A 23,606-nucleotide genomic window follows, 5' to 3' on the forward strand; every position below is an offset into this window, starting at 1 on the left:
CCCTGGCAATAAGGGAAGCAGTCACACGCTTTGACCTCAGGACAGCTCCAAAGTTGCTGGCAGTCAACCTTCCTTTCTTGAACAAATGCCAGTTTGGGTTGGTTCGCTGACCAGTGGTAGCCACCTGAATTGCCCTCTGTTGCTCCTCAGACAATGCCATGCTTGCCACAATTGCCTCAGGTCCCTGATGCCCAACAGATTTGATAATTTCAGGAACAGTAAGTGTTTCCAAGCTGAAGTGTTCCTCTTCTGGCTCGGGGGAGAGAAGCCAAGAAATTCCTGAGAACCTGCCCCTGAGTCTGTCCCTCAGCCAGTCACGATCTTCGGAGGTGGGCTCTCTTGTCAGTGGGTTGAATGACTTATTGGTTGGAGGAAATAGCTCCTCCACTGAATGTGTACGTTTAGCTGCCTTTGGCTTCTTCCACTGACAGGGGGTGTCAGTGCAGCTGAAATTGTGGATGGCAAAGATGGCTAATAATAATAATAATTCCTTACATTTATTATAGCGCTTTTCCAGATGTTCAAAGCGCTTTACAAATACACATTACACATAATCATACATGCAATGGTCACCACTGTGGACAATACCCACAGGAGCAAGTTCAGGTGAAGTGTCTTGCCCAAGGACACAACAGCTTTACAGACGCAGCAGTGGCGGGTTTCACCCCTTGATCTGATGATCATTGCACAGCGCACTGCGCCACACCGTCCATCTTCACGCCTCGAAGTCATCGAGGCGCTTTTACAAGTACACATTGATATCATACATGTACTGTGGACATTACCCACAGGAGCAAATCCGGGTGAAGTGTCTTGCCCAAGGACACAACGGCCTGACGCAGTGGCGGCAGGAGCGGGTTTCGAACTGGAGTTCCCCAGCACCCCCCTTGATCTGATGATCAGATGCACAGACCACTGCGCCACCCGTCCAGCCGCATGACTGCATTTCCATTCTCCACGTGGGCATTCACATTTTGTGGAGAGAATTCCCTCTTCTCCTGTAGATACCTGTGGTGGTGGGATTGTTTTATTATTTAATTATCCCAATTATCCCTTTAATTGTTTATAGCCTACTATATGTTTATTTCATGGATATTTCTGTGTTTTCTGGTGTGTAATATTTGTAATCTTGGGGCCTCTTCTCTTTAACGTCTACATGCTACCACTGGCTCAGATAATGAAGAACAACAAAATAAGTTACCATAGCTATGCAGATGACACAAACATTTACGTAACCATTTCACCAGGAGACTATGCTCCAATTCAAACACTGAGTAAGTGCATTGAACAAATCAATGACTGGATGTGTCAGAACTTTCTCCAATTAAACAAAGATAAAACTGAGGTAATGGTTTTTGGAGCCAAGTCAGAACGTATAAAAGTTAGCGCTGAGCTTCATTACATTACATTGCATTTAGCTGACGCTTTTATCCAAAGCGACTTACAATAAGTACATTCGACCAGGAAGACACAACCTTGAAGAAAACAGAATCATATAAGTACATCAGGTTTCATAGAGCCAAACATTTCAAGTGCTACTCAACTGGCTTTAGGTAAGCCAGTCCTTTATTAGTATAAAAGTGCTTCGTTAATAGTTCTAACGCTCGAAGTGGAGTCGAAAGAGATGAGTTTTCAGTTTGCGCCGGAAGATGTGCAAGCTATCTGCCGTCCTGATGTCAATGGGGAGCTCATTCCACCATCTTGGAGCCAGGACAGCAAACCCACGTGTTTTCGCCGATGGGAACTTGGGTCCCCCTCGCAGCGAGGGCGCAACGAGTCGTTTGGCTGATGCAGAGCGTAGTGCACGCGCTGGGGTGTACAGTTTAACCATGTCCTGGATGTAGGAAGGGCCAGATCCATTCGCAGCATGGTAAGCAAGTACCAGTGTCTTGAAGTGGATTCTAGCAGTTACCAGTCTGCAATGTTCAAAACAACAGATAAAGCCAGAAATCTAGGTGTAGTCATGGACTCTGACCTGAGTTTCAACAGTCACATTAAAACTGTTACTAAATCAGCCTACTATCACCTAAAGAATATATCTAGGATTAAAAGATTAATGTCACAGCAGGATTTGGAAAAACTTGTCCATGCTTTTATCTTCAGTAGACTCGACTACTGCAATGGTGTCTTCACAGGTCTCACTAAAAAATCTATTAGAAAGCTGCAGCTGATTCAGAACGCCGCTGCTCGAGTCCTCACTAACACTAAGAAAGTGGATCACATCACTCCTGTTCTGAAGTCTTTACACTGGCTTCCTGTGTGTCAAAGAATAGATTTCAAAATACTGCTGCTGGTTTATAAAGCTTTGAATGGTTTAGGCCCAAAATACATTTCTGATCTGCTAAATTATGAACCATCCAGATCTCTCAGGTCTTCAGGGACTGGTCAGCTTTCTGTCCCCAGAGTCAGAACTAAACATGGTAAAGCAGCGTTCAGTTATTATGCTCCAAATATCTGGAACAAACTCCCAGAAACCTGCAGGTCCGCTACAACTCTGACTACTTTTAAATCCAGGCTGAAGACTTTTCTTTTTGTCGCTGCTTTTAATTAAACTATTCATATCTTAGACTGCACTGTAACTTTTATCCATGTATTTTTTCTTTTAATGTTTATTTTATTAGCTTTTCTTTTTAATGACTCATTTTAAATGCCATTTTCTTAATGTCTTTCATTTTTTGTAAAGCACTTTGAATTGCCTTGTGTTGAAAAGTGCTATATAAATAAACTTGCCTAATAAAGATTTCATGTGACACATAAAATGGATTTGTTGATGGGAATTAATGTGAATAAATTAACTCTAGGTTAACGGTACTCTTGCTATCACTACTCACCGACACTATAAACCTTGTCCCTCATGCTAGCCCTGACAACACCGGTAAGCACACCTTTGATTGATTGATTGATTGAAAAGTTTATTAACAGCTTGTATATTGGGTACAGTACAGTACAGCTCAAAACATACAATTGTTAAGGGGATGCAGACCAGAGAAAGACTTTCGTCTTGTTTACATCAGGGTCCCCCATTTCCAATGGGGGACCTTCATCTAGGCTGCACTGTTTTACGTGTCCTGACTTGTAGTGGTTCTCTCCTCTATCTACACTCTTCTTGTCATCTTTGTAAAACGATATCAGACTGGTAATTGACACAGCCATGACTTCTAGTTCAATTCAGTGTGGCTCAAATGAAAAGCTTTGTTAAAATATGCAAGCACGCGGAAGTCAAAGTCAGCTTTATTGTAAAAAATTCTACATGTGTTATACATCCAGAAATATCGTTTCCCACAGTGTGACATGTATACATAAAACAAAACAAAAAGGTCCTAGATAAACGGGGTATACAGTTTAAAATGTTAATATATTTAAAGTGCAGTTTCAGTGCAAGTCAGTTGAAACGATCTTAAGTTGGCGTGACGTTGAAGTCGTGCGACCCTGCTGCTGTACTGGCTTGTAGTTCGTTTATAGCATAACGTTAGCATTTCGCTTTTGGCGACTAGATTTATGATTCAAAAATTATAAAAGTAGGGTTGACATGTGGAGATTATCCGGCTGAACAAAACGTGATCCTTCTCTTAAATGTGTGTTATGTGCGGCCCCCACCTCCTCTTTGTGCGGCCCTCAGATTAATTTATAAACAACGTAATTAATAATAAAAATAAAAGTTTTTACTTGTAGTACTGATACCTTCCACTAGACTCCTAGTTACGTCGCGAGACCTTATTTCGAGCTATTTTCCAAAATCCTATGGAGAATTTGCATTGCTTTTTTCACGAAGGAACCGGAAGAAGTTTACTTCCGGGTTTTAGGATGTGTCACTGCGGTTCTCTATACAGTCTATGATATAAACACTAGATGGCTGAAGGGGGAGTCGCCAGCGTAGCTCACCGGCGGCCATCTTGCCACAGTCAACAACTACTGCTACAGCTGTTGTAAGGTGAGTGATCTGCACAAAAATACTCTTAACTCGCTGAAATCTTGACTGATTTACAAACGGTTTGGTTTATTATAAACACTATTAGCATGGCTATGATACAGGAGACAACAACACATGTTGAAAAGTTCATGATTATAATTATAAGTATGCAGAATCATAACTACATCTTTGATGTTTATGAAAAACCAAACCGTTTGAAAATTGGTTGAAAATTGAGCAATCTACGGTTATTTCAATAGTGCACCATAGACATAATGTTATGAATGAGCGAGCTGCCTGTGGCAAGATGGCCGCCATGTGGCAACGTCGGTCTCCATTGGCCAGCGGAGGGACTATTTTATTTTTAACGTCATTATTTAAAAATAAAAACTATTTAAATTAGACTGGGTAATATTTTTTTCATATTGCCACACTTGGTAAACATTTGATATGCTTTGCGTCGTGCCGAACCACGCCCCTTAACTGTGATATAATAATGACCATATACCACGGCCTGTCGTGAGCTATTGCTTAAGTATATAATCTCAATTATTCTTGAAAGTAATTATTATACTGGGACCACCATGACTGACTTTATTGTGGATGCATGTGAGTTGTAGAAAAAGAACACACAGCAAATAGATCCATCTGCTTTAGCAGTGTTGTTTTCATCTTAATCAAAAACCCATTTGATGTCAAATGGAAACAAATGACTACCTCTGCAACAGTGAGGGAGTGAGACGGAGATAAAACACAAGGACATACAGTATAATTACTAAAACATAGAAACATTGGTAAATCATCCACAAGTGTTACTCGTTAAAACAGAAGTAAGCTTCAGCTCAAATAATGTCCCTGAACTAGCTTTTTAATATCTAGAAAATATTTTTTTAACTGCAAAAAGGTTTAAGTATCTAGTCCAAACTGATACAGCAGTGTGAGGTTAAAAAATATATAATAACTGCCAAGTGTGCTTAATATTTAAGTGCCCACTGCTCTAAATACAGCATAGTTCTATCTCTGTGATTGCTCCTGTGAGATTTATTTTCTCACTTCAAGCTCTTTCAGTAAAATAACACCTCTGAAAGTCCTTCAACTATGTCCTGTAGAGCCTCATCACAGTTTCTCAGAGACTTGTTCAGACATCTGACTTCAATCCAAAGACTCTCGGCCCTTTTTTCTTGTGCCGTGTCAGGAGAATAGAGATATCTAAGATGCTCTTTTAATGTTTAACTAACCTCATCAAAAAGCTACGGGGACCTCATCGAGTAACGGTGACCCCAGAGCCACCGGCGTAACCTTGGAAGGGCCGATGTTCTCTCCCCAGCCTGGTTTTTTCACTCGGTGTGACATTTACACAGACGTAATTTGCCAGCAGGCGCGTTGCACAAAAGGGAGCGATCAAAACAGCCATCACTGACGGCTATATGCAGGGGAGAGAGTCGGCCGGGGAGGGGGGGCAGACAGACAGAGACACAGACGGGTTCGAAGAAAGAAGAGATATTCTCCGAGAAAATGTAACGGCCTGACCCGTCTCTGTCACTGTGAAATAATGAGCCCTTTATCTCAGGAAGGATGCTTACTCAAAACCTAATCTCTGGAATTAGCAATATAATGGTGGATGGAAGTATTTTCTCCCCTCTCTTCCCCTTCCCCCTCGCTCCGTCTGCCTCTCAGTGCCATTCCCATTAAAGCCTGCACTTTTCTACTGCTAGAGTTTGACTCCATCATTTCTCCCTGGCTGCCTGGCGGGGAAGAGCTATGCCATGGAGATCCTTCATGTCTGCTGCAGCGCTAATGGAGCAGGTTTAGGAAGCTGTGGGCCACTAAATTACCCTGCATTGCTCAGCCGGGCCATATGCAGAGGGGACACGTGGGTCACAGTTATGTTTCAAAGGTGATTTAGGGAGGATTGAGTACAAGATGAGGAGCAATTGGCCATCGGATACATCTGCACCCCACTAATCCGTTTTGTCAGTGTTACTGTATCCCCATCTGTTTAGTTGATGTGTCATTATTCATTTGGCCGGGGTTCAGCTCTGCACAGTTCCTCATCCTGAGTCGGTGCTTTAGGGATAGTTTCCAGGTTACTATCTGTGCAAGGGTGTTAATAATATCTTTAAACAATAGAGCCACTTCTTTAAAAAGAAAACAGAGTTATTATGCACCTTGTTGCCTGGTTCATAATAACCTTGTCTGTTTTTTTACAGGTAATAAATAATAGATAGAAAGATGGATTAATGAATCAAATGTGCAACAAGTAACGTGACTCACATAAAAACAAGCTGAATTGTGTTGAGCTTTCACCTTGATGGTTAAAAATGCCATATTATGCTTTTGGGGGTTTTTCCTTTCCTGTAGTGTGGTATATAGGTTTTTATATAAATAGTCTGCAAAGGCTAAAATCCCCTGCATTGTTTCTCCCCCCTCCCCCCCCTGCCTGAAACACCTCTTTTGGACTCTTTAGTTTTATTCAGTAACATAGTGACATCACTGTGTAGCTCGCGCTACTATTGGCTAGCACTCCAACACAGTGTACGTGATATATAAGGCATGGGACATCTCTAAGCACACTGGGCTCTGGTTTCAGACAGAGGGTGAAAAGAGGTTCTGCAGCACAGGCAGTATGAGAACAATAAAGAGCTTTTTGAACATTAAAGCATGGAGACATGTCCCAGTAGAGACACTACATACTGATATGAACCTGAACATCAGCAGAATATATCCTCTTTAAGCTAAAACCTTTTTAGGGCCTCTGCAAACACTTTTTGGCATTCATTGAAATATTAATAATCATGAATCAGTATGCTCAGTGCCACTGTGTATGGTAGGGTGCGGTCTGTTATTAAGCTGTTCTTATGATGAAACCTAAATGTAACTATTTTTGGCTCAGATGATGTTCTTCATGCATCAGAACTAAATCTGGTCTCTCCTTATGCTGTCTCCACAGGAAGTGATGTCGGTGGATGAGGAGAGCACGTCCTGCTACTGTCTGCTGGAGACTCAGAGGTGCCACGTGCTGCTGGAGCACCCGGGGTGCTACGCCCTGGTGGGAGAGCCGCTGAACCAGGAGGCGGCCAAGAGGCTGAGGCTGGCTGTGTTTGGAAGTCCGGACAGCAACAACTCTCTGGGCTTCACCCTCAGGGTCTACTGTGTGGACGACACCCCCCATGCATTTCAGGTAGGATGAGAGAGGGACGGTACTGAAGGAAACAATGGACAAATGTGGATGACTCAATGTAGTTGGAAAGTTATATGCTTACAATTTAATAGTTCAGATTTTTCAATATTTCCAAAAATACTGATTTACAACAACAATCTTTTACTTTGCTGAGATAGTTCATAAAACCATACTGTTATATTTGACAGGAGAAAAGTACAAACATCTGTTTCCTGTATGAAAGATGCAAAGTAAATTCCTTAAATTCGACCTGCACAACGCGGCAACTCCTGGTCTGAAAAGAGTTCTTCCCCATGCCAATTCATTGCTCTTTTCTGCTTGCCTTTTTTCTAAAGAACAGCAACTTCACGGGTTGCAAACAGAAGTGTGATTGCATAGAATCTATGTGGAAATGACCCTACTTCTTACTCCATATATTACCTCAACAAACATTTCCTAATGAGTTTATGTACTCATTCGCAAAATGTAAGTTGTCTTTGAATCAGCATAACGATTATTTTATAAATGATGCGATGGCAAAACTTCCATTATGCCAGTGGTTCCCAAACTTTTTGAGTCGGGCCCCCCTTGGGTAATTGGAAATATTTTCGGGACCCCCCAACCCGGTTCCCATAGGATGGTAGGATTCATTGTATATTGTTGTAAAAACATTACATTTTCTCTGCTGATAATAAGAAGATATAAAGATCCAACTATAATTTTATATTTTATTATGGATTACACTTGAACAAAAGTGTTTGTAATAGATACTGTGAATTAATTTGGCCTAATTAAAACTAGCAGGCCTTCTTCCCAGAGTAGTAGATTTTTAAATTCAAATTTCTTTATGGAAAATATATTAATGAACTACTATTTCTACTGCAGGTTGCAAACGATCACATCACTTTACCATTCCTATTCCACACATAGCTCATCAATGACTTGTGTGTGCTTGCTTTCCCTCGCAGATCTTCTCAAAGCGGGGCTGTTGTTTTGAGACTCTCTCAGTTCATTCTCAATGTTCAGCTTTGATCTGTATTTGGTTTTGATGGCAGCAACAGCAGAAAATCTTATCTCACACAAGTAGGATGTTGCAAAAGGCAGCATTATGCCCACAGCTCTCTGACCAATGAAATATTTTCGAGCAGTGTTTGTTTACAATTGAATAATAATAATATTAATAATAATAATAATAATAATACATTTGATTTATATAGCACACTTTAAAAACAACGTCATCTCAAGGTGCTTCACAAAGCTAAAAGGAGAAAATATTAAAATAAAGAAATCTTCCCGCACACCCCTGCAGTACCTCCGCGACCCACCAGGGGTCGCGCCCCACAGTTTGAAAACCACTGGTCTACAGCAATGGGTGACTATGTCCATTTCACATATTCAGTCTATGGGCTGTACTTAGACATGTGACATTTTAATGTCAGCATGCTAACATGCTTAAGGGTCTGCCTTCATTGCATTGTAGCCAGTGGTGTTAGCCTGCTAATGTTAGCAGTTTAACATTGAAGAAAAAGTAGAGCTGTAGAAAAAACTAAATAGAACAAACCTGTTGCTGGCTCTAAATATAAAGATATAGATCATCCATGTGACTACAATCATCCTGAGCAGAACAACAATGTTTGAACCAGATTTAATGACAATCCATCCAAAAGTTGTCCTGACATTTCCCCCAAAAGCACAAATGTCATCCTTTATGGTGGCACTACTGGAAGAAGATCACAAAAGTCATTAGGATACATCATCTGGGAATAGTGAATATAGAACATTCTGTGACAATCCTTTTAATGGTGGATTGACCAACAGGCCAACATCGCCATCCACTTAACCGCCAAATCCTAAAATAGTATGATTATAAATATTTGATTGAAGAAATCTAAATTGCAAAGGTTGGGAGTTTGCGGCTGCTTGTTTTGCCTGAGAGAATGGCTGTCTGGGTTTTTTCTTTGCTCCACTGCTCAGTAGCACTGCCAGGGGTAGATGCTTGATGACTAGACAGACAAAGAGGGACTTTTAATTACAAAGACAACAGATGCTCCAAGGTTGCTTCTCTGCCCTTTCTTTGCGTAATTGAATTTGCTCTCTGTTAATTAAATGTGTTTCTGCATTGCTTTCCATTTGCACAGTATTTCAACATGTTAAAACACAGACACATTTTCAAGTGCAGCACCAGTCTGTCTTTATACTGTTGAAAAGTATGCCCTTCCTCTTTGCAGTGTTCTGCAGCCAACACATTCGTTTTTAGCTAGAGCAATTTGTCTCCTGCCTTAATTAAACACATTCAGCTTCTCTCAAGTCGTGCTGATAGCTGAATTGCCACTGGCCGAACTTCACTTCTGGCTTCATTCAAATGCTAGAATTGCATGTGAACAAAGAGAAATAGCTTGTAAGCACCAGGAGCCGGTCCGAACCACCTCTCCATAAGTCAGGCATGGTTATTTGTTCATTGTTCTTTTTGTGTTGGCTTTTGTTTGTGCTTTATGCGACAATTAATTTCCCCTGTGAGCTCGAAGCAGGAATTGATCAGTTTCTGGACAGACAGTATGCTTTGCATCCCTTCCTCTCTTTGTGCTGAGAAGAAAAACACCAAGCCTACCGGACACACACCCACACACCTGCATTCCCTAGATACAGAGAATGTAAACAAAAACAAGTACATTATGCACACAGATGTTGTTGCTTCCTATTGATTCAGAGAATTACAATATCCCAGGTCTGCAAGGCAAAAAGAATAATATTGACAAAGGACTTTTGTTGAGATATTTTTCTCTGTTTTTGTCTTGTCTTTGTCTACAACAACCAATATGTGTGAATAACAAATCAGGCTGCTTTCTTTTCCCTCATCTGATTTTCACAGCCATGCAGTGTGTCAGTTTCTTTCATTTATGTTCGTGCTGCAGCAGTGGCTCCTGAGGGCCACCGTTAACTTTAACTTTCAGAGGCTAATTGCTTTGGGTGCATTTTAAAGGTTCAAAATGACAGCTTTTATTTTTCGTTTAGCAAGGATTTTTTTATTTTGCATCATGGTCACAGTGTTTCTCAAAGCAAGAATAGATAAGATGAGATCAAAGTAAGAAGAATGTATCCCGGGGGGAAATTGCTCTGCAGTAATCGCAGTACGTAGTGGGAAGAGTGCAAATGTAATAGATAACAAAGGAACAAATACAAAATATATAAAATACTCAGGTTCAAAATCTGGATAAAAAAAACAAGTCGTGGTCAGTGGCAAATTGATATGCATGTACAGTATCAGATGTGAAGTAAAGTTAAGTGTTAAATTAAATGTACAAATATCACATTTTTCAAATCTCTTCTTATTTTCTTTTTTTGCTCTTCTTTATACTGGAATTTTGCAACAATATTCCTATTAGAGTTCTACCGAGAATATAGAGAATCTTCCTTAACTTTTATAACTATTATTTTATTTAAAATTAGTCAACAATTAATTTAATTAGTCCTTTTAATTTCTTACATTTCTTTAAAACTCTTAAAACCCTTGCTTAACCATTTCAATAGTTCCCAGACCTGTTTCTATGAGAGGATATTGGTTTATTATTCATATACTTCGCACATTCTATATGTTTACTTGCTTAATAACTCTGCTACTTATTATTTTCTATATATATTAGGGCTGTCAAACGATTACAATTTTTAATCAGATTAATCACAGCTTAAAAATTAATTAATCATGATTAATCACCATTCGAACTATGTCCAAAATATGCCATTTATTTATGTATATTGTTGTGGGAATGGAAAGATAAATGAAAGAAGGCGGATATATCCATTTAACATATGTTTATTATAACATTTTTCTGCGTGTCAAAATGAAAGACAACCCACACACCTATCAATCATCAAACCGTGGGGTCTTAATTCATTACGTGTTGATTTCTATCAACGGGGGAGTACTTCAGGAAAGTCGACAGAGGGGGGGGGGCGGCGGCGGCTAGTGGAGTACTTCGTGACCACAGAGTGTGAACGTTGTGATCAGCTGTTTTAGCGCAGTTCTCCAGTGAAGGGGGGGAGTCTCCCTCCGCCGCCGGTTGGCGTAGTTTTGGCACAATTCCGTTGTACAGACCGACGTTAACAGCAGCCCTGTCTGTGCACACGGAGACCGACTCTGTCGTCCGGTGATCTAACCGCCTTCTGGAAAAGCTTCACAAGTACGTCGGTAAGCAAATGCGCTTTGTGACACAAGTGACGGTACGCATTTCAGATTACGCACATAACCTGCGTACCAGTTATGTGTTACCTGTACTACAGCAAAAGTATTCTCCGTCGGGACTTCCTGCAACAACACCACGCCGTTATCAAAGATGTTCTATTGAGAAGACGATCACTACGTGACAAAAGTTTTCAAAACCGTGGCTACTGAAATCAATCTTACTAACTGCTGTCTGTGCTGCCACTGGTGGCACGTATGGGGCGGGCCATTCTGCACATGCGTTAAATGCGTTAAATATTTTAACGCAATTAATTCAAAAAATTAATTACCGCCGTTAACGCGATAATTTTGACAGCACTAATATATATATGTACTTATTTGATTCATGTGTGCTTTCCTCTTTATTTGACCAACCTACGCTTTTTCTCCTTTTATCTGCACTCTCCCTTTACTGTAACAATCAAAATGTCCGCACTGTGGAACAGATGAAGTGTTTTTGAGTCAGATTTCTGTTATCAGCACTTTTGAGTCCTGGCTTGATACTCAGAGTGTGTCAACATAATAAAATATAGACCCTAACCTCTGCCCTCCTCCTCATTGATCAGGAGGTGGCGGTGGGCGAGCACAGTAGGGGGGGGCGGCTGCTGGAAGAGCCTAAAATGATGCTGTTCAGGGGGAACACGTTCAGCCTGCAGGTATCCATCCAGGACGTCCCACAGCTACTCTGGAGCATCAAGCCTTTCACCACCTGCCAGGTAGGAAGTTCATTACGATGGGATGGTGTCAGTAAGTGTAAAAGTGCGATCAAGTTTACAGTGTGTGCACTTCTGATGTAAATGGAGCTCCCCTTAATGAGGGTCACAGAGAAACCATGCACCTTCATCTGCTCTGCTTCCTCTCCTCTATCAGTTTCCCTTTTCCTAACATGGTCACATCAAAGCAAAAGGACAGCAGCAAGGGCACAGCAGGAGATCGCTAAGGCTAGCTATCTCACTCACACACCCTTATAAAACTAATTATGACACACACACACACACACACACACATGTCCTACTTATCTTCCTAGAGGTCCACACACTGCATGTTCTGCTCTGCCCTGTGATGTTTATCCCAACAGTGACATCCTATTAGCAGAATTAGCCCACCGTAGTGCTGCCAGAATACCAACAAGGCTTTTTGGAGAGTAAAAGCTGCCATGTGAGGGTCCTACAGAGAAGATGACTGTAGGCTTCCTTCAGACACCACTTTGCTCTCAAGGAGGCTTTCACAAGTAGCCATCCTCCTCTCTGATGGATGTGAAAAGAGGATGATTCATCCGTACAGCAGTGTTTTTGACCTGCTCTCATGTGACACCGTCTGGGTCACACAGTAGTTAGTAATGGAAGGTAAAATTGGGCTCTTCGATTCCATTTACTCCAAAGCTCCTTACTTTTCCAACTGCCACTTTGCAGGGAAGTGCAACAGGGTCAATTAAGGCATCCGTGTCTTCATTCCAAAATCACGTTACAGTCCCTGATCTAAGACTTTGGCATTTACACGATTAATCAAGGCATGTTATCCGAAGTTAGAAAATAAAACATAAAAGACAAGACATGGCAGTGTAATTAATGCTGTTGGCTGTTCTTTAACTAAAAGCGGATGGCGTAATGACTAATTCAGTGACTAATGATGCTGGCTTAGGACTGTAAGATTAACCTAATGCTTGCATGTGAGAATAGCCACAGTTATTATGTAAAAGTAATATCAAGAAACTGGATTATTTCTCCCAGGCAACAGTCAGTAACATAATGTATATTTTATTACATTTTCGCACTAATGACTGGCTTCTCCAGATGTAAGCAGGATACATTTTGGTCCCCGAGGCTCTGAATGCCTGTTGGTGCTCTGTCTGACGGGTAAACTGCTTGATTAGGTAACACCATTGATTGGTTAAAGAGGCCACTCATTGGCTCTTAATGAATCTTTTTACACGGCAAAGTGGGTGACAAAGCAGCTTTCAAATAACTAATGCCTTTGATTTAATGAGTGTGTTGTCTCCTCTATCTAATCCTCTCATTGTCCTCTCTCCGTCTGTGCTGCTCTGCAGGAGTTCTCCTTTTCTCAGGTGTGGGCCAGTAGCCAGTGTCCCCTGCAGTGTGCCTTCTCTCTGGAGCGATACAGCCACTCGTCGTCCCAGCTCTCCTGCAAGATCAGCGTCCGCCAGGTGAAAGGCGAAGAGCAGATCCTGCAGGTGTACACGTCTGTGGTGGAGGTGAGCAGTGAGAGGCAGACAGTGTGTCCTCGCTACGTGGGCAGTCAAGCAGCTTGTTAATAGGTTATTTTATTACGCTGAAAAACTCTTGATTTGATTTAAGGGCTTGCTTAATGAGCCTCTCAGTCTCAGGGAGCTTTTCATGTATAGATTGCAAATTGTCTTGATAACTCCTTGTCTTCATTTTGAGAATTTCAGCAGCATTTTCAAAAATCACCCTGACACCTCTTTCTTTTTTCTCCGTGCTGCCAGAATGAAAAGGGAGTGGTTCCCTTTTTCACTCAGTCAGACTGTACCATCACCTCTCAGACAGGGTCAAGGGCTTTTAAAATCCCTCTGTCCATCCGTCAGCGGATCAGCGCTACATTTGACACTGCTAATGCCAAGGGGAAGGACTGGCAGCTCCTGGCTCAAAAGCTCCACATAGACAGGTATGAGAGGTGTCAGAGTTATAGAGCTCTGAAACCTATATTTGATTATCCTTCGTTATTGTATGCAGGTGTCTTTTACCTTTCACTGAGGACAAGCTCAGATATATGAATGTGCCTGTATGTTGCTTTAAGGTGTTATAACAGGATAATGAATAAAAAGCAGAAATGCTGGATGTTCTCGTTTATCAAAACGTTGCTCCCACTTTGAATACTATTTTTAATCTAGAATGTAGGCACCGTGTCAGCCTTAATCTTCCATCACCAAGCAGCCTTCAGTAACACGCCACACTGCTGATTTCATTATAGATCTAGTAACACATGCACAGAGAGGGAGGGCGAGGGGGGGGGATGTAAAAGCCACCTTTAGTCAGAGTAAGTGCAGTGAATATGCCGTGTTTTGCAGAAATGAGATGAAGGTCTGAGACCGCTGACAGGCCAGCCTCCGGCAAGAAAATGTGTTCATGTTAGCACTCTTCATTAGCAGCATCTTTGCATCCTTCAACTCCTGCTAAACTTTTCAGAGGTTGTGCCAGGTCAGTATTTGCGTAGGCTGCAGAGGATATTAGGTGTTTAGAATTGGATGGTCTCTATTTGTGCTTTAGAAGAGGAGTCAATAATCAAGGGCTCGCAGTCTGCTCCTTCAAGCACTCGAGAAAGTAGTAGGAAGTACTGAAAGTAGAAAATGCTCTCTTTCCTGCCAAATCAAGAATCATAAGAGGGAAAGGTTCACTGAGAAACTGCGACATGTGATTAAGGAATTATATTTAAACCGAAGCTGAGAACAAACATCTTGGACTGAAGAATGGGAAAGGATTTCGTATTTCTTTCACCAAGAAGCATTTATTGTAAATGTCTCTACTTAATTAAGATTCATTATTTCTCTGAATGTGTGGGAACATCTTTATACCAGGGATGGAAACGTGGGATAGAAAAGAAAACAAGGTTAAAGGCAACAGAGGAAATCTCATTGTGAGGAAACAGTGCTCTCTGTTGGATAGGCGTTATAACAACAGCACATAAAGAAAATCATGACTTTATTATACAATAAACCATGCTACACTCTGTAACTGGATTTCACTTCATCAATGCTTTTACTCAAGACAAATGAGTTGACTTGATCTATGCTGACTATATTACTGACAGACAAGGGTTCTATAGAGAAAGCAGGCGTGGCATTTAGAAATTACCATATTAAAAAAAAAAAGGCAAAATGTATGTGCACATGAATTCTAAACATGAAAAAGTCTAAATGTTGGGTACACACCAAATGAGGAATATTTATTTATTCATTCAATTATGTATTGTTTTGATTTATAGGTCGTTTGGTTTCTCAGTGGTAAAGGAAGAAGCTAGATTCCTTATTAATGTAAGAGTGGCAATACTATTATATAACACAAAGTACTGCACTAGCAGTAAACGTTATATTGAAGTGAACTTGTGGAACTATCAAAGGCAAAAATTATTATTTGGCATGGATTCACACATCAACTATTTTCTACCATGTGACCCCAGAGTGGATCTGTAGACTCGGCTCTGGAGTGTTGAAGAAGTGAAAATGTTCAATGACAACTTGATTGAGTTGTATTGTGGTAAATGTGAGATCCACTGTTTTTGAGTTTTCAATACATGGGGCTAAAAGTCAGGAAATCTGTCTGTTTAGTCTATTACAAAATAAACTTGGGGGAAGATTGATCACTGGAGCACATCTTTTAAAATGTGTTGGCTTTGGCCTTCTTATCATAAATAGTGCAAGGCAATCACTTCATTGATGAATCACTAACTGGCACTCTCCTTTGTTACTCCTCCCATGTGATCCACACTGTAATACATAATTCTGTTTCCCTGGTTTGTAGGAACCTGTGCTACTTTGCATGTCAGGAGAGCCCCTCCTCAGTGATTCTGAGTCTGTGGGAAGCCCAGCAACAGGACTCGGGGGACCTGGACTCTCTGGCCAGCGCCCTTGAAGAAATCGGAAAGGTCCAGTCCCCCAGGACCGCCACTCATGGCTGCAGCAGAGAAGAACGGGACTCTGAATTCACTCCACTTGGGTAGGGCGGGTCTACAGCAGCAGATCAGAATAATTACGAACCTTTACTGCATGAACACTGGTGATCAGGTGTACTAGCTAACCTGTGGTGAGGAAGAGGAGCAGGAGCGCAAAGAGGACAGCAGGGAAACTCAGTTTGGACTGTTACTAAAGGAACACCTCTGCTAAACCAAATAGCACATACAGACAGATGGGAATGAAGAACGAAGGGAAGACAAAGAAGGAAATGAGTGGGGAAGTATTTGAGTTATTGAGAGGCACTTACAAAACATTTTAGACCGAGATCTCACAACCATCTTTGATTGAGAAATGTCTCCTTACAGGTTTGATATCTGTATTTAAGGATGATGGTGTGTGAAGAGGATTCTCTGTGTAGGTTGGAGTGTGTTTTAACCAGACTGATGTTGTGACTTTACCCGGATCAGATGTGCTGGCTCTCACCCACAAACAGTCCTCTGGGCTGTCAAAATGTTTAGTGTAATGTCATTTTGTTGTCATTCATTTAACATATCTCCTAATGCTTCTTTTCCTTTTTCTACAAAGTATCTGTAAAAAGAATGCTGGAGTTAGAGGAGGAAACTGAAAGTCATGGATACCAGATATATTTATTTTGTCAGAATTTAGGTCAAAGATACTGACTACAATTAGCATTTAAAATGTTCTGATGATGTCCACATGCTGAAAAACAATGTAAGGCTGTATAAGAAGAGAACTATTCTTTTTAAAGACGCCCACACGTAGAACATTTTCAAGTACACTTGCATAACACAATGTCAAAGCAAAGGCTGCAGAAGAGGATCATTGATCCCAATGTATAATGCAATGCAGCCAGAGGTGCACCACATCCCATAATGTCTACTGATCAGCTTTTGGTTCTTTTGTTGGAAAATGAATGTCTCTCTGTGTAATAGGGGACTTTATACCAGTCAAACATTGTGAACATTACATATGCTGCTACGTGTTGATGCTGGTTAAGTGGTGTGTACTTTCAAGACCCTCTGGGACTTTTTTTTTTTTTGTGTATCTACATTTTGACTTTTAATGTGTGGCTTGATTTGAGCTGCCGTTTTTTGGATTATCTGAAAAATACCTGGAGATCATTATTTGGAGACACGCCGCCGACTCTCACTCCCACTCCCTTCTCTCCTCTTCCCCAGGCAGAGTTGCTCCACCTGCCCCAAAAACATGATAAAGTGACTTTGTGTTGAACTCTGTGTTGGCTGTCTCTTTTCATCTACTTAATGAATTCAGTTCTTGAAACACCTGAAAGCCCAAAATACGGTGGAGAAATCAGTTACAATAAATCTTTTAAAACTGCATTCAGAAATTAAATATTAAATAAAGAAATCCTATTGTTAGAAAAAATTTGAAAGAACCATGTCGGTTATGCTTGGATGGCAGATTTAGTTTTCAAGTAATTGAGGCATATTTCTGCATTTTGATGAATAAGCTGTGTGCTTTTCTGCCTATTTACATAAGAAGATCCATGCCATTCCTAATATGAGAGTGGTATAAACATTTTCTTTACATTTTAAATAATATAATTTCTCAAACTGTCGAACAATCCCTTTAATTAACTAAGACTTACCGTTTCTATCGAAGCTGAAAATGAAGGATGCAGAGTCGAGCAGGCTCATGCTGAAAAAGCAGATTACTGTCCATGCGTAGTCATGGAAATATTTCGAGGTATCTTATCACAGAGATATGCTCGTCATTCGATAGTTTGAGGTCATGAAAATCTGTTTTTACTGAGCCCTGACTGCCGAATAATCAAACTGTAAATATTGCTAACCTTTAGTCTATCAGCAAGCTGTCTGTATGGATTAAAGGACACCATGCACAGGAAAAACTCCATACGGAGGGACTGATTCTGCACTATCAGCTGAAAAGGTCACTGTTTAGAAAGGCCAAAGCTTGGAATACATTAACACCTGGAAGAAACTAACTCACAGGGAGGCTACTTTATACAGACGGCATGATCTAAATCATAACTTAATGATTTTATCAATTTCGTCCATAAAGAACCAGGAAATAGTGGAATACAAATTTCAAAGCCAAAGTGAACACATTCAAATGTCTCGTTTTGTCTTACCAAAAGTCAAATATTCACAAAAGCTGGAACTAGTGATTATTTTAGGCACTATATTTCCATAAAAGCGCTCTACTTTACAAATCATTTAAGCTAACAAATATTTGTTCTTAATCAAACAGGCCATCCAAGATTTTGGGATCACCATCCTGCCTGAAGGCAAGCCTCGAGGAAATCGAATGTAGCCTCTTGATGCTACTGCTTATCATTAGCACAGGTGCTAAACAAGCTTTAGCAGTAGTGGAGAGCTTGGCCTCCTCGGCAACAATGTTTTGGGCTATATAATGAGCTAGCTAGCATACAGTCTTTTGTTTGAATAAGCTAATCGCTACGACGGATAACCCTCCTTATTGACATGGTGTTGGGCTATATGAGCTAGCTAGCAAGCATAAAATCAACAGTGTTAAAAGGCTATTGATTGACTAAAAACTGTTTAACTACAAACACCAAAATGATCCATTTTAGTTTGTTCAGTCTCATCTAATCGAATTTAGGGAGTTTATGAAGTAGAGTAATTGCCTTTTTAGAAAATGTAAGTATGGCTAAAGGTAGGCTAATATGGACCCATTGTAATGTTAGTAATTTCTCCTCAAAGTGTGGTACATGGGACCTCCTACAGAGCTTGGCTTACGGTGCCAAACAAACGTTGCTTTTCCTGGAAAAAGAGTATTACTGTAGCTGGTCTCAAAAGAAGAATCATCCGAGTTGAAAGAGTTTCCTGAGCTATTCCTCCACAACATATCCCCCTGATATATCATCACTGAGCTGACTTCTTCAGAATCATGAGTTGACCTTTCTACTAAGGCTCAGACAATGTTGGCAACCTCCAAATTTAATACAAGCTTTTTACTTTATTTAGATTCTGAAGAGTCAGAGCTTTTTGGAGCAAATAAAATGGCAACAACACTCCTTTCCACCTGTGTTTGGAGACCATTAGGCAGGTATTGTAGTACTAAAAGAGCAAAGCCACTTAAATGCATGGGGGGGTGTTTAACTGTATACAGGCAGTAGTTTGACAGGTAGTCAGGCACGGTTCTTCCATCCTTGACAGTTTAGGAAAATACCAAAACTCCACCACTAACAAGGAATTAATTTCAGAAGACATTTAGCTTGAAAAAGTCTATTTGTCTTGACAACCGCCCTGTTAAAAAGCTGATGGTCTACTGAACATCCAAGTTTGTGGTTGCATTAAAAGAACTGGAACGTGAGATGGAAATGTTGTATGGGACACAGCCGATGCGTTATGGCACCACAATATTCAGAAGACCTTTACACTAATTTAAATAGTAGGCTACTTGTTTTTACACATCACAGTAGAAGGTTTTAATTTAGTCCTCTTCTCTGTTTGTATGCTCAGCATACACTACACATTTTTGAGTGATTTCCATTCAGAAAAGGATCCATACCTCGCTACAGATCTACAATGAAGTTTGAACGTGATAAAGTTCTTATTTATGCCACCTCATAAAGATTTTCATGGACAGGGCTGGAGTGGAGATTACTTTTGACTTTGAAGGAAATCATGTTGGCAAAGCCATGAAACTTCTCTTAAATTGCCTTTTTTTGGCTCAAAGCTTGGACAACAAGGTGTTATTCTGCCAAATATTTTTTCAAAAACTCAGCTTTTTTGTCCCCAATGTATCTGTTCAAATTCTCCCATACCTACTATGGACTTTTTTTCTGAAATGTGGATTTTTGTTCTGTTCCAAGGCACCATTTTCTCTCACATAAACACATAGTAACTAATACAAAAACACATGCAAAATCATAAAGATTGTATAGTTACGTGTGCCCCAAATCCGAAAAATCACACAGCTTTCTAACTAATTGTGCCTCTCCATGTGGTGTCATCAGAAAGTCTGGCAAGAATGTTATTATATTTTGTTCACCATATCAAAGAAACTCTATGTTATATGCAAGCTGTTTTGTTCATTGCCATGCACAGCGACCCACCTTGTATCCACTGCAGAGGTGTTTTCTAAGGATGCTGAAGCATTTAAACCTGTTATCTCTGACTCCAGGAAGTTACAGCCACGCTGAGCTGACTGAAAACCATTTGACCATCTGTCACATGCAGATTTTCAGTGTGTCCTTCAGTGTCCTTTACATAGACTCAATGACTCAGAGAGTGTATGTGTGTGAGTGTGTGAAAGAAAGTTGAGTGTAACTTGAACACAAAAGCAGTGTCCTTGGAAAAGCCAGCCTATTTCAGCTTGTTGAGACGTGTGATGTAAAGTGTTTTTCTCACAGCGTACTATCTTAAGATCTGCATTGCTTTGGGGAAAAAATTGAAAACAATGTTAACTTAAGTGAAAGTATATCAATTCATCTATTGTGGTGAAAGTTTAATTCAAAACTCTATTTATTAATTTTGTTGGTTGTGCTTCTATTTCTCTGCTTTTCTTTCCAGCACGAGATCTACTGCCTTTTCAATCTCATTCTCATATAACTCTATTTATCAAATACAACTGCTGGTTATCATTATTATTATTTTATTATTTAAATAGCTATGTCTACATATAGAGCAATGCAATTATATATGTTTGATTTAAAACAACCTTATGCATTTTCTGTCCTTTGGTTGAATTGACATGCTATATGGATGTTTATGTTGACAGTGAAAAGTTATGCTTATCACTGGTGGTGTTTCACTATAGCCAAATTCTTTTTCTTGTTTATTTTTTCAAATATTTGGAATTTTGAAACTCTAAATACTGTGTTGTGTTGAAATAAATATGCAGTGAAAGCATAAGATACTGTTTATCTGCGTTTTAAACATTTAGTTTCCATTCTTAAATCTACTTAATGTACATTATTAACAGAATTATCAGGCTATGTTTAAAAACACACATTTCTGGTAATACAGCTGCACATCTGAGGAATTGATGGTAAATAATAATAATGCAAAACCAACCAATATAATAATTGAATTTTCAAAGAATTATATTTAGTTTAAAAACAAGAACAAACATCTGTTATAAATATAGATAACATAGGCCTACTGTTTGTAATATATATATATTGGCATCTATCATTACAACCGTGTATCTGATCATTTCTCTTAGTTCAATCTGACACTTTTAAGACGGGACAAATAAGAAAGTACAGCACTTATCACATGAAGGAGTTTTATATGAGACATGAAACACCCATGTAATAAAACGTAATAAAAGTGCCAAAAAGCAGGTGATCTAAATGAGCAATGAGGGTCACTTAAGTGATAAATCTGCAGTCTCTGGTTGAGAGCTAAGGGCAACAACAAGGAATTACATTTTTAAAACTTTTCTTGTTCCCCATTATAAAATGCAGATTTCACCTCAGTATTTAATTATAAAAACTCAACACTCAATACGTTTTTTATGTTATTTTTACATCCAAGTTCTCTAAATAATGATCATATCAATGTAAAGTTAGCTGAGCCAGCAGGAAGTGCATTTTAAGATGATCTGACCAAATAAATACTCTAATGTAATGTTTGGTTATCTACATATATTACTCCAAATAAACCACAAACACTTATAATACATTTGTCTGACAACAGAAAGCATCTATTATGCAGCATACAATTATTATTTGATTTAACTTAACTGACAGTAACAATTAAAACTCAACAGCAGATGGCACTGTATGCTTTCTTCATTTGAAGCATTATCTTGTCTAGGCATGTCTTGACACTGTGCGCATGTGCACGCCTCTGGTGCATACACGAACAGACACACACACACACACACACACACACACACACACACACACACAACTGTAGGCTGTTTCCATGACATGAGGCAGTCTCCCAAGCTGTGCCCTTCAAATGGTGTGTGTGTGTGTGTGTGTGTGTGTGTGTGTGTGTGTGTGTGTGTGTGTGTGTGTGTGTGTGTGTGTGTGTTGTGTGTGTGTGTTGTGTGGTGTGTGTGTGGTGTGTGTGTGTGTGTGTGTGTGTGTGTGTGTGTGGTGTGTGTGTGCGTGTGCGTGTGTGTGTGTGTGTGGGGGGGGGTCTAACAGGCCTGGCACTCAGCAGCAGCTACACCCTGTCTGACAACGCCGTGCAGCACGAGGCTGCAGGGCTACAGGATTCCCATTCCTTTTCCATTACAGCTTGCAACACAATCCTCATTTTGTCTTAGGTGCTTTTAATCTTTTCTACCTGCTCTGGTTTAGTCTCATCTCTGGACTGTTCAAACCATGCCCCATCGGAGGTCATCTGTCCCAGGAAGGCTGCAGGCTGTCCCAGCAGGCCTCTCTCTTCCCCTCCAGACGCCACACACATCCCTGGCACACAGAGCCCTCTCACCCCGTCTGTACGCCCCACCCCTCTGTCCCTGGACAACTGCTCTGACTCAAACGGATTAAAGATGACTCTCTTCTCTGGCTTTCTGTTTTTTTCAGTCTCTCTCTTGACTTCTCTTTTCTTTCCATGCCGGATGAAAGGCCTCCCAGACACCCACTCCATGCACATACCATTCAGGCCAGGACACACAGGAAGTCTATGTGCTGCATGGAGAGGAGGGGGACAGCGGGGAGGGAAGTGGTGGAGGAAAGAAGGGAGGGAGGGCGCTCGGTAGAGAGGGAGAAAAGAGTGGGGGTCGGGGGGGGGCAAGAGAAGGGCTAAATGCAAGTCATGTGAAGCTCATGAGAACTAACCTATAAAAGTTGGAATCTTGTTTTCCTCTCACCAACTATTTACTGTTATTCCTTTGTTTCCGTCCTCTGTCCTTATGCTATTACATTTTTATCTTAAATCTGTTTCTTTCCTGTTACCATGGCAACTTCATCATAATTGTATCTTTATGTCTAACTCAGAGCTTTGACTGTGTTGACAAGATCAAAATACTGAAACAAAAGTTTATTTATGTGTTAACCTAAACACTGAATCATTGTTAAGTGCATAATTGCAAATATTATTGGCCATATTTTCTTCTTAGAAACAGTAAAGTTACTGACTTAAATTCTTTAAAGTTGTTTGGAAGATCTGTTTTCTTCAAGAGGCGCCTACCATTTAGTTATGAGATTAGCTTCAGCCCAAATGTGCTGTAACTGTGAATAATTGGATCACGTGGAATGGAGCGCTCAGTACATTTGTTACTTTTACAGGGTACACTTTGGTGTGTGTGTGTGTGTGTGTGTGTGTGTGTGTGTGTGTGTGTGTGTGTGTGTGTGTGTGTGTGTGTGTGTGTGTGTGTATGTGTGTGTGTGTGTGTGTGTGTGTGTGTGTGTGTGTGTGTGTGTGTGTGTGTGTGTGTGTGTGTGTGTGTGTGTGTGTGTGTGTGTGTGTGTGTGTGTGTGTGTGTGTGTGTGTGTGTGTGTGTGTGTGTGTGTGTGTGTGTGTGTGTGTGTGTGTGTGTGTGTGTGTGTGTGTGACTGCAGACCCAGCTTGCAGGGAACGGCGTCACGTTGCATGCTTTGAATTACTGTCCTTTCGCGGCTGGTAGACCGTCTGCTGCCAACTGTCTCTCAGTGGATCAGACAGCTAACATCAGCGCTGTGGGTTCTGCCACCAGTCCTCCTTTAATTCCCACTGAGTCTTTTTCCAACATACTTTCT

General features: G+C 40.5%; 1 protein-coding gene across 1 annotated transcript in view; it reads left to right on the plus strand.

The window, feature by feature from the left end:
• unc5da (unc-5 netrin receptor Da) overlaps positions 1-17,188 on the plus strand; it is a 201,505-nt gene extending 184,317 nt beyond the window's left edge. The window contains exons 14-18 of the mRNA XM_034240064.1: positions 6,861-7,091; positions 11,856-12,005; positions 13,337-13,501; positions 13,754-13,932; positions 15,786-17,188. Of these exons, the coding sequence (XP_034095955.1) occupies positions 6,861-7,091; positions 11,856-12,005; positions 13,337-13,501; positions 13,754-13,932; positions 15,786-15,984 (924 nt within the window). The 3' untranslated portion in view covers positions 15,985-17,188. The remainder of the gene's footprint in view (positions 1-6,860; positions 7,092-11,855; positions 12,006-13,336; positions 13,502-13,753; positions 13,933-15,785) is intronic.
• The last annotated feature ends 6,418 nt before the right edge of the window (positions 17,189-23,606 follow it).

The sequence above is a fragment of the Gymnodraco acuticeps genome, unplaced genomic scaffold (genome assembly GCF_902827175.1).
Source record: "Gymnodraco acuticeps unplaced genomic scaffold, fGymAcu1.1, whole genome shotgun sequence".
NCBI classification, from domain to species: domain Eukaryota; kingdom Metazoa; phylum Chordata; class Actinopteri; order Perciformes; family Bathydraconidae; genus Gymnodraco; species Gymnodraco acuticeps.